The 11,369-nt window shown below is 52.0% G+C and overlaps 2 protein-coding genes across 2 annotated transcripts in view; one reads left to right on the forward strand and one right to left on the reverse strand.

The window, feature by feature from the left end:
• CUNH18orf63 (chromosome unknown C18orf63 homolog) overlaps positions 1–2,473 on the forward strand; it is a 37,898-nt gene extending 35,425 nt beyond the window's left edge. The window contains exons 14-15 of the mRNA XM_006913765.2: positions 1,013–1,205; positions 2,245–2,473. Of these exons, the coding sequence (XP_006913827.2) occupies positions 1,013–1,205; positions 2,245–2,473 (422 nt within the window). The remainder of the gene's footprint in view (positions 1–1,012; positions 1,206–2,244) is intronic.
• Positions 2,474–6,298: 3,825 nt separating this feature from the next.
• The window catches only part of FAM69C (family with sequence similarity 69 member C), a 25,143-nt gene continuing 20,072 nt past the window's right edge, over positions 6,299–11,369 (reverse strand). The window contains exons 7-9 of the mRNA XM_015590784.1: positions 9,680–9,873; positions 7,592–7,679; positions 6,299–6,445 (exon numbers count right to left, since the gene is read on the reverse strand). Of these exons, the coding sequence (XP_015446270.1) occupies positions 6,299–6,445; positions 7,592–7,679; positions 9,680–9,873 (429 nt within the window). The remainder of the gene's footprint in view (positions 6,446–7,591; positions 7,680–9,679; positions 9,874–11,369) is intronic.

Genomic DNA, 11,369 nt, shown 5'->3' on the forward strand with positions numbered 1-11,369 from the left:
AGGGAGATTGGATGCTGCTGGCTTCAAAGACGGAGGGGAGAGCCATGAGCCAGGAAATGTGGGGGCCCCCAGATGCTGGAAAAAGCACAGGAACAGGTTCTCCCCTTGGCCTCCGGGAGGAACACCATCCTCCCAACACCTTGACTTGGGCATGTAGGACCCATTTCAGACTTTTCCAGAACTGTAAGATAATTAATCTGTGTTGTTTAAAGTCATTAAGTTTGTGGTAATTTGCTACGGCAGCAATTGGCAATTGATACGGAGGGAGAGGGAATTAGAGAGAAAACGTGAAACTACCTGAGTCCCCGACACCCAGCCCCGGAGCAGGACTTGGGCACAGTTGTCTGTCCCCACCTGCAGCAGGAGACCTGGGCTTCCATCTGCAGCCTGCCCAAGGGGTCGTCTAAAGTTATGGTCGGTACCTTCACCGCCAGGGTGACCACAAATCTCTAGGGGATGTAAAGGCCTCATGCCAATCTGGGTAGGTTAATATCGAGGAAATTCTAGTGCGGTGTTTTTCAGACCCTTCCCCCTCTATGGACATGGGATCTGAGGAACAGCCGCTCCAGTGGAGAACCGCCTAGAACCCCCAAGGGGCAAGGCGAACAGGCTGTGTACAGCAGAGAACTGGGTTAGGGACAGAGAGATTTATGAACAAGAGACACTTTCCAATAATGCGGTGAACACTGCAGGAACACAAGCCCTATATTAAGCATTCAGAACAGAAGAAATTGATTTAAAGCCATTCACCGAATAAGCCAAAAATAATTGCCCCAGAGGCTTGGCACAAAGCCAACGCAAGCACAGAGCAAAGCCCGCAAGAAACACGGGCAGCCTAGATATGCCTTTGCTTTCAGATTTGCAGCTTACAGACCAATCGAAGCTGGTCCTCCCCATCCGGCACCCTGTTTAGAAGGAATCCCAGAAAGGAGGTGATGCACAGCCCCCCAAGTGCAGGTTAAGAGGAGTGAAGAACTCCCAGCGGCCCTGAACGTGGCCTCGGTTCCACCAGATTCTTTATGTGCCAAAGAGCTGCCACCCGTCATCCACTTCAGAGGCTGCCGTGGCGGTGTGGCAACAGAGGATGGGGTGCTGTGGGACCACATTCTCCCCACCACCCGATCCACACGTGTGCCGGGTGCCGTGCTGGCGGCGGGGATGCACAGGTGCACGCGGCAGTTCCGTGCGCTCCTGAACCCCAGCATGTGAGGCGGGGTAGGAGATGGAGTGGCTGGGAAGATGTAGATAATTAAATACAGTCCAGCACTTACGGCGGCGGGGATGCACAGGTGCACGCGGCAGTTCTGTGCGCTCCTGAACCCCAGCATGTGAGGCGGGGGTCGGAGGTGGAGTGGCTTGGAAGATGTAGATAATTAAATACAGTCCAGCACTTGAGCAGCCGCTGGTCTGGTCTTGCTCAGCGGGAAGGCTGGGCTGCAGTGTGCAGGCTGACAAAACCTTGAGGGTGGGTCGGGGAAGAGAGTGTTGGTTAAGCTTAAGAGGAGATTTGTTGGGGCTGGCAGAGAAAGATTGGGGATAAAACAGCTGCCATTGGGTAAAGAATCTTGGAGAAACAACAAAACTGTTTTTAAGGGGATTTAGGAATTCACGTGATTTGTGCTAGAACATCCTTCTCCATCATTCAGTAGGATCAACATTCAGGGTCCATGCTTCTGGAGTTTGGCCGGGGAGACTTTGGGATGCAAAGATATGCACGTGTAGCAGTTAACATTCAATGGGGGCTGCATATAACAAAAACGCAAACTAATGATGGCTCAAAGGACGTTGATGTGTGCAGCTGACCCTTGAGCAACCCAAGTTTGAGCTGCACAGGTCCGTGTACACACTCCCGTCTGCATGTGCCCCAGCCTGGTTCTGTGTAGCGCCGTCCCCTCCGAGGGAGGGCAGTGAGGGTGCCTGTAAAGCTGTCACTAGCGTCAGGGTGTTCATCACTGCATCCTAGAACACCGGTGTCGTTTTCTCTCCAGCTGCTTACGCCATGCACATCCTCTGCTTCCCACAGAAGGCAATAAATACACCATTTCAGCTGAAATAATTGAGCAAATCAAAAACATACGATGCTACCTAGGTTTGCAATGCACAGACATCTATTCCTGTGGGCAGAGGGAGAGAGAAGAGTGAGAACCAGATCAGGTGCTGCATGTACCTGGCCGCCCGCGAACCAGCGCCTCCTCCCCGAGTGCACCTGAGCACCGTCCTAAGACCTTCTCTTTTGCTTCCTAGGACCGCTTCATTTTCTTTGAACAATACAGATGCAGAATTGGTAACGAGGAAGTTCTCGCACCATGAAGACCAAGAACTTTCTACCTCGAGTCAGATACCATCTGCACAGTCCCGCTCAGAACCCAGCACCATGCTGCGAAGACCAAGCACCGGGCGAGAACACACCCAGCCCACGGGCCAGCCTGTCAGCGAGGGCGCCATCTTGGAAATGGACCTTCCTGCCTCCTAGGAGGGCCGTCCAAACCCTAACCCGCAGGATCCGTGAGCATAAAAGAAAGGCTGGTTTTTATGCCACTAAGTTTGGGGTGACTTTTATACAGCAGAAAGTAGCAGCAATTGTGAGGGAAAACTAACGTATTTATGTGCTCACATGCGTGAACTTTGTAGGTCTCTGTGCTTGGGTGGGTCCTTTTATGTCCTTCCTTAAGATTATGTGATTTTCTTCATAAAGGTGTTAGATTTATTTCTAAATACCATCTTTGTTGCTGGCTTTGCCGTTATAACTAGTATCTATTAATTATATTTTCTGACCATTTGTTGCTCTTAGCAAAATGGTTAAATTTTTTATAATTAGTTCTTAATCAATTGATGCTTTTTATTCTTTAATTCTTCGAGTTTTCTATATGATAAGTTCTTTGCAGTTTTCTACATGCACAATTATATAATCTAAAAAATAATAACAGCTTTACTTCTTTCCATTTTGATAACTTTTCTTTCTTTGTCTTTTTTTATGCTAGCATGCTGGCTCACAGTGTGGATTTCTTTCTGCCGCGCCATTTCGTTTTCGATCTGCCTTTCCGTTTGCCTCCTTTCTTCTTCGTTTCCATTTTCTACTGGATCTATCAACTTGTCTATAGTTTCCTGATTGGAAAGTTATCTTTTCTATTTCTATTCTATTTAAACATGTGCTCTTAAAAAGCAGATTCTTTTAAAAGCATCGATCAGTATCTGGCAGCTGCCTCTCCAGTTACTGCTGAATGGTCACAATACCCAAAGAAAAGTGGTGGCCGGGATGGCCTCTGATTAGTCGCCCTGAACTCCCAGTTTCAAATGTCCTGACAAAAAGTCTGTGATGCACCCCCCTAATCTCCCACTAAACCGCTGGGGGGTGGGAACATGAATGTTGACATTCTCCTTAGTTAAACTGAACAAACACAACTCACATTTCCTTAGAGTCTCATCCAAGTGGTCGGAATCTGTTTGCATGTTTATCGTGGAGACGGAAGACTAGATTTCTGATTTTAATCACAGGGCGACAGTTTGGCTTCCTCTCCACAAGGTCTGGTGGACTTGTATCTCCTAATTTAATGCCTTTAAATTTTCGTAGCTAAACTAAATGCCTTTAAATTTTCGTAGCTGAGCTAAATGCCTTTCTCTCCCTCGCGCAGTAGGTTTCTCCATCACATCCTTTTGTGATTTGTTCTTCCCACTCAAAATTAAATTTCATTAACATTTTTATTATTTTCTGTGACAAAATAACTCTCTCAGAATATCTGCATTCCCAATTCCCTCCCATTTTTCACATTTTTTCCTATTATTTTAGTTCCACCCTATTTTTAAGTTTCTCCAAGTTCGTCAGTTTTAATGAATTGGGTCTTACATCACCCACTGTCTTCCAGGGGTTCCATTCACCTCTCATTGGATGCACCCGTTAGAAATTGTTTCAGAGAGGGATTGGCCTGACAAATGTCTTAGACTACAAATGTCATTGTTAGCTAACCCTCATTCTTGAATGGTAAGGTCATTGAGTATAGAATTCATGCTGAAAGTTATTTTCTCTCAAGATTATTCGTTAGTACTTATTATTGCTGATGTGAAATGTGTCTTGAGGCTAATTGTCATTCCTTTGTGAAGGATCTATTATTTTTCTCTGAAGTTTGTTTTTCTTTATTTTTAATATTCCATAGTTCCATTACAACGAGTCTACGTAAGGAATGGTTTTTATTTTTCCTATTCTGGAGACTGCTTCTTCGACTCAAAGATTATGTCTTTCTGAAATTCTAAAAATTCTCAGCCTTTATTTCTTCAAATAGTTCACCTTCTCCATTCTCTGCTTTTCTTCCTTCTCATTTCTGAGCCAGTTGTCATATCCCATGGACATGTGTTGCGAGTTTTCATTCTGTCTTCCACGTTGCTTAGGGAAGTCATCTGTCTCCACATGTAGTCCTGGCTCTGCTCTGGGGTGTGGGGACATCCCTCAGGGCTCCCTGGGGATCTCTTGTGTGTTTTCCTTCTCTTCGGCTCTCTGTGCTGTAAGGTGACATCTTCGGATCTGTCTCCCAATTCATTAGTGACCTCTTCAGTGGCATCTGGCTTATTGTGTTGCCATCTATTGAGTTTTTCATTAGAACAGCCATATTTCTGATTCCTAGAATTTCTACTCATTTCTTTCTAAATCTTCCTGCACTGTCTCCCTCTCTTTTGAGATTTTGAGCATATTTATGTTGACGACACTTCCAGATTGCTCCATCATCTGTGCTTCCTGGGGGGGTTTTAAATCCCAGCTGCCACACCCGATCACCCTCATGTGGTAGTTTGTTTCTTCGCATGATGCACGCAGTTTGGGCGATGAAGTCAGCTGTCTCCACATGTAGTCCTGGCTCTGCCCTGGGGTGTGGGGACATCCCTCAGGGCTCCCTGGGTTTTACCATTTCTGGAGCAGGTTCACATGTTAATTTCTCAGTTCAAGGTTTCTGTACCTCATAGGTGATGTGCCTCAGATCCTACATCTGCAAGTGACCCAGAAGTCTGCTGACTCTTTATCCAACCATGGCTTAGAGGGAGGGGCATGCTTTTGACCCATGCCCTACCCCCTGCAGTCAAATGAGCAGAATTTCTTACCCCTGATCACAGATGGGGCAGCCCTCCCTAGCTCCCTGAAAAATGTTAAATTCCAATTCTGCACTGAGCGTGGGGATGGGGCAGGGGAGAGAGGTCGCCTGGGGTCTCAATCCCTTCCTTCTTGCAGGTAGAGGCAGAGTTCTGAGAGCCCCACAGGCCACTGAGTTTCCATCCTGGTTCTCAGCTATGGCTTTGAGCTCCTTGCACTCTGGCACTGGGAGATCTTCAATTTGGATCTGACCTCCAAATGCCTTGTTATTTTATCGAGCTTTTTGTATGTGTTTGGAGCAGGGCCGCTGTGTGAGGGCGAGGTCTCCCATATCAGCGCCATCCATCCACCATGCCATGCTGACCGTGGGGCAGAAGCAGAATGTGCAGTTAATACAACGATCATTCCAGCTCAACACAAAACCCCAGGCTCCCGTCCTAGTGCCCGCCGGACCCTCTTCAAGCCTGGTCACTGCCAGCGCTCCCCAGGGCCACGAGGAAGGGCCGCTTCTGCGTCTCTGTGTTTCGGTGTCCAGCCCCGCGCCTTGCCCAGCCTGAGCGCCCAGATCATAGGCTGCTGCTCTTTGCTTATGCTTCACAGATATCTCTTCAAATTTTCAGAACTTCTAAAAGTAAGTATGTTTTTAACCCCCACTTGAAAATACAGTGAGATTAAGTCACTTGCCCAGCCAGGGTCACTTGGCTAGAAACTGGCCAAGCTGGGAATTCTCCCTGAGGGTTGTCCAGTCCAGTGTCCACCTTTTTGACCCCAACTGCACTCTGGAGCCTCCCAAATGTTCGCCGAACAAATCAGTTTAGAAGGAAGGAGACTGTCTGTTTGGCCTTGGCGGTCAGATAAAATTAATGGGTAGGAGCTAAGTGGAGACTGATTTTGACTGATGAGGGCTTTTTATACCAATTAAAACATCCGAGCGGCCTCCTCGGCTGGTCGCGGTGACCCAGCGCCTGGGTAACCTGGCTGGGAAATTGCCAGAGGGAAAGAATTCCAGCAATTCCATGAGCCCAGCGATTGGACTGGGTGGCTTTAGGTCCCGCCAGCCCCTGGGGTCTGGGACTCCAGCGAAAGCTGTTTTCACATCTATTCAGGGCCTGCCACTCACTGGACTAAAATGCCTCCTTTGATCTAATTGATGACCCAAATAGCTTTAAGTAGCTCTCAGCGGGTGGCCCATCCATTGTGCAAGGAATCCAGGTCCTGGAGCTGCTACCCGGGTGGGTGTGTTTTCTTTTCGCTGCAGGCACTGCTTGGAGGCCCCAGGCTCAGGACAAAGGAGATATTTGGCTGGTAGGGCTCCAGTCTGTCCCCACAGGGCAGCCTCAGGACCTCGCCAGGAAGCCGAGGGGAGTGGACCTGAGAAGGAGAAGGAAAGAGAGGAGGGATGAGGGGCTGGGCTGGACAGGACTGAGAGGGAGCTTTATTCCAGCAACTGACTTTGGTTACCTCCCACTCCAGCACTGCAGAAGCTCATGACGCATGCGCTGACTCGGGCTCAGCTGCCAGTCAGTGCCCCGTTGTCCCCCAGTCCAAGGGCAATTACCTCCTTGTCCCAGGGCCCACGAGGCTGGCCGTGCCAGTCTCCCAGGGTGAGGCCTGATGCCCATGAGGCTTGTTAACGTGCAGGGCTGCCAGGTCCAGCTCCGGCAGGTCCTCTAGAGCAAGCCCCATGGGACAGGACCTTAGTGGGGGCAGCTGACTGGTCCTCCACTGCACCCCATCCGCCCTGGCTCAGTCTCATCCTAGGTGCCTTCACCCAGCCTTTCCCGGGGCCCTAGGCTCCATCCTTCCCCCGCCCCTGCCAGGGGCCTCACCACTAGAAAGGCTCTGTTCCTGCCTCTCAGGAACCCCATCTGGGTCCCCCATAATATGGGCACCCCGACCGCCCCCCCCAAGAGGGCAGTGAGTGAAGAATAAGCAAAAACAGTAACAACAACTGACAGGTAACAGCACCAATAAGGCCTCTGTTGCTGATTATCTGTAGAGGACTTTGAAGGAAGGAGAACTAGAATTATAATAATGAACACGTGTCTGTCGCTGCTGTAGTTTTCCCCATAATAACCCTGAGGGCAGTTGGAAAGTGCCTGCTCTCCCCGGGAGCCCCCCAAGGAAGCCCGCACGTGAGGGGCCCCATGGAAACCCCAGGACCAGCCCGGGTCCACTCCCGCCCTCTCAGCACGGGGAGGTGTGCCGGCTGCAGGGCCGGGTGCTGAGCCATGCTGCGCTTGGGTCCTAGGAACCCTCCTTCCTGAATCGGCACAAGGGTGGCGGCCTCAAGTGTCAACGCTGGGAAGAGGGTAACACAACGGTCTGAATGCGCGTGTCCCCCAGATCTGTAAGTTGGAACTTAACCCCCAAGGTGATGGTATTCGGAGGTGATCAGGTTATGAGCGTGGAGCCCCCCCGACCCGTGGGATCAGTGCCCTTATGAAAGGAACCCCACGGAGCTCCCTGGCCCCTTCCACATGGTGGGGACACGGTGAGGACACAGTGTCTATGAACCATGAAGCGGGCGTCCCCAGACACCAGCTCTGCCGTCCAGCCTCGGGACTGTAGGGTCAGCGTCTGTTTCGTGCCCCCCTCCGGCAACCTGAACAGACAAAGACAGACAGAAACTGCTGTCCGGATTGCGTTATCCCCATCATCGCTCACCTTCGGATGTGGGGGACACCCTGGAGGCCTGTCCCCAGCTGCGTAAGTGCTGCACACGTCCTCTGTGCATTGAGCCTGAAGTCCCAGCATCAGAAACAGCTTTCTCATGTCATCCTGAGCCCAATGCCGGCACAGCCTGGGAAGAAGTGACCCGTGGGTACAGTGGCCCACACAGCTCCGGAGATAGGAGCCGCTGGCACGAAATGGACATTGATTCTGATGGCTTTGCGGGGAGAGAGAGCGAAACGGCATTCGTAAATATTCTTCGACCTTATGACCAAAGGCGTCCATCCTCTCTGGGGGCGGGAGCGGGGTAGGGGGTGGGGAGGCATAATCTCGACGGAAATCATTTCTTAGCCACAGGTTTTCCTAAAGAAAAAGGCACAGGTCGCCCACGGTGCACCAGGCAGAACTGTGGGTCTTCAGCACACCGCACCCAGCCCACCCCCAAGCCGGTGTGGTCCTCCCTTAACCTGTTCCACGGGGGACCAGGGTGGTGCTAGTGAGGGCAGGTGCTGGGGGCTGGGGAGGGACGGAGCCCAGGGCCCCAGGAAAGGCTGGGTGAAGGCACCCAGGATGAGACTGAACCAGGATGGATGGGGTGCGGTGGAAGACCGGTCAGGGGCTTTCCAGGGGCCCACTTACCCACAGCATTAGGGCCTTTTCCTTTCTCGAGGTCCCGCCCCGCTCTCCCGGGGCCCCAGTGGCCATAACCCCCTGGGGTTCCTGTCTTGGCTCCTAGCGGGTCCCATAGCTCATTTCTCTTTGGAGAGCTCACCAAAGAGCACGTTCCCACACACTCATCAGGGCGCAGACATTCGTGTTTACATCCGGTCCAAGCATTAGCAGCTCAAAGGAGTTTTTCATCTTAAATGGCTTTTTTTTTTTGGTGTCAAAGACAAAAACATTATTATTCACTTATTGCTTTAAGGAAAAGAGTGTCTCATAAAAAATACCGTTATTTGAGTTCCATGACTTTCTATTCATAATCTTGAGTTGGTTTTTAAAAACATTCCGGCTTTTCAACCTCACCAAAAAGGCCTTGTGGAAAGGCTCCCGGTGATTCATAATCTGCTGGTCTCCGTCCTAAGCTCCGCAGCTGTAACGCTAAGAAGCGCTTTCCAGTCATCTACTTCGGTGAACTCCTGCTTTGCAGAAGAATAAAGTTTCTCAGGACACTGTGGCTTCAGGTTAAAAGGGCAAAATAAACAAAGTGAAATCGAGTGTTTCCTTTTTGGCGCCTGAGAGCTCATTCCAGAAACGGTCTCAGAGTACAGTAACTAACCTGTGGCCAAATGTCTCTGTTCCAGAAGTGGTCACCGCCGTCCTTCCTCGGAGCCACGCAGTCACGCACTGAGGGGGGTGGAGCCGAACCTAGATGTACCTCCCCCCTCCACCACCATCCCAGCAGGCACGGTGACAGTGGCCCTGGTGCCTGGCCGCCCTCGCGTCCCCACACTGCCTCCCTGGGCGTTGCTTTCTCAGACCTTGGAGTCCCCTAAGTGCCGGGGGACACAGCCGCAGGCTCTGCCCGCAAGCCCGTCCTCTCCTCGGCTCCACGAGTCTCATCAAACAGAAGTTCGTCACCCCGCACAGCGACAGTCGTTAAATCTAGGAGGTCGGGGAGCTCGTTAGTGTCAGCGCTTGGTCATTCATTCAGACGACAAAGGCGGGGTGGGAGGCTGACAGCGGCCCCCGCCCAGATGTCCCTGAAACTCGTGACCACTTCCTTACATGGCAAAAGAGACGTTGCCGATGAGATGGCGACGTTACTCTGGATTAGCTGGTGGCCCTACGTGGAATCGCAAGTGTCCCGAGAGGGAGGCGGACGGACATTGGACTGCAGGAGAGGAGCAGGCGCTGTGAGTGCGCAGACAGGTGGAGCGAAGCGGCCGCCAGCCCCCGGAGGAGGCGAGGCGGGGCTGGCCCTGCCCGCACCTTGACCCCCGCCCAGGGAAGCCGGTCTCGGACTTCTGGCCTCCGGAACCGTGTGGGTGCAGATCTGGGGTGCGCTCAGCAGCTGCCGAGTTCGCGGCGATTTGCCGCAGCAGCCCCGGGAAGGCATGCAGGTGTGCGATGCGACAGCTTGACCTGCAGTGCGGCGTCGGCTCCCGCACAGGGAGGCCTCGGAGCTGGGAATTAGCCCGCGGACCGTGGGGGGTCCGGCAGAGTGGAGGGCAGAGCCACGAGGGGCACCTCTCACCCGTCCGGCAGACCCCGCGTCAGCTCACTAGGATACAGCTGTCCCCCGCCCCCAGCTCCGCAAAGAACTACAGCAGTCACCTTATGTGGAGTAGTAGTGTCCAGTTTTTAAAGACGTCCTACTTGGTTATTTTCCTATAACGATATTAGACAAACCAGCCTAGCTAACTGTCGGAATCACAGGCAGAAGCGTTTATTCAAAAAAAAAAAAAAATGCAGATTCCAGAGTCCCCCCCAGAGCGTCTGATCTGGAGGTTGGGGACGGAGCCTGTGCCCTTCCGTCTGGAGGAGCTCAGGCTCGGCCTGGGGAATGGCTGCTGTGTCTCTCCAGTGTTTACGCACATCTGGGCAGAGTCTCCCGCTGTCATAGGTAACTGCTTGTCTGCTGCTCTCCTAGATCAGATAGTACGTGAGAAACCGAGACCCACTTCTGACCACCCCGCATTTCCAGGGCTTCGAAACGGGTGTCGACTTGGGCCCCCCCTCAGAGGCATGACTTCCTCCAGGGGTAGGGTTCATGACAGGTTCTAGAGGCTGGTACCGATCAGCAGGGAACGCCCTCCTCATGCTCGATGTGAATTCCTTACTCTTTAGGTTAAGTGGCCATTCAGCCAACATACATTTCTTTTCATTTAAAAGTGAACTAAACAGATGAAAATCTCTGCCCTTCTAATCTAAATCTAATCGTCCCGTCCTGTCACCCACCAGTCTGAAAGGCTCCCTAAGGCGTGGACCACTGCGTCTCAGATTCTCCTCTGAGCAATGAGGAAATCGAGTCCCCCCTGTTCGTCCCCGTTCATCTTCCGGTCCTTCCGTGACCCTCGTCCTCTCACCGGACTGTGGCCCTTCTCTGCGTCTCTCCCAGGTTCTCCTCTTCCCACACGAGTAGATGGAGACGGGATCGTGAGGGCAGAGAAACTGCTCTGCAGGATGCTGTAGCAGAGGATCCATGTCATCAGATCTTTTCAAAGACAGCATGAACGCCAAGGCAGAGTCTGACCTTCGATGATCGATAATGATGGGTCCGTGTCGGTTCGTGAGTTGTAACCAATGCACCGCTCTGGGCTCTGGTGGGACGCGGACAGAGGGGGAGACTGGGGCAGGGGGGCGGAGGGCAGTCAGTAACGGGAACTCGGCACTTTCTGCTCAAGTTTACTGTCAACCTAAAACGGCTCTAAAAAACCAAGGCCGTATATTTTTTGCAATGGCATGACTTGGTGCAGAGCTAGGATGGAGCAATTCAACACAGACGAGCCCTAAAAGCCCACTAACCCACGGTCCCAGAACGGTGATCGAATCGGGATTACTCGAGGTAGCGTGGAATCGGGGAGCCCATCAGGCGTGTGTGGAGACAGCCCCCCACTGTGCCCAAATCTCCACTCCACCGACAAGTGGGACCAGCAGGATCCTTCGCAGATGCAGGACG

This window comes from Pteropus alecto, unplaced genomic scaffold, assembly GCF_000325575.1.
Source record: "Pteropus alecto unplaced genomic scaffold, ASM32557v1 scaffold14, whole genome shotgun sequence".
Lineage (NCBI taxonomy): Eukaryota > Metazoa > Chordata > Mammalia > Chiroptera > Pteropodidae > Pteropus > Pteropus alecto.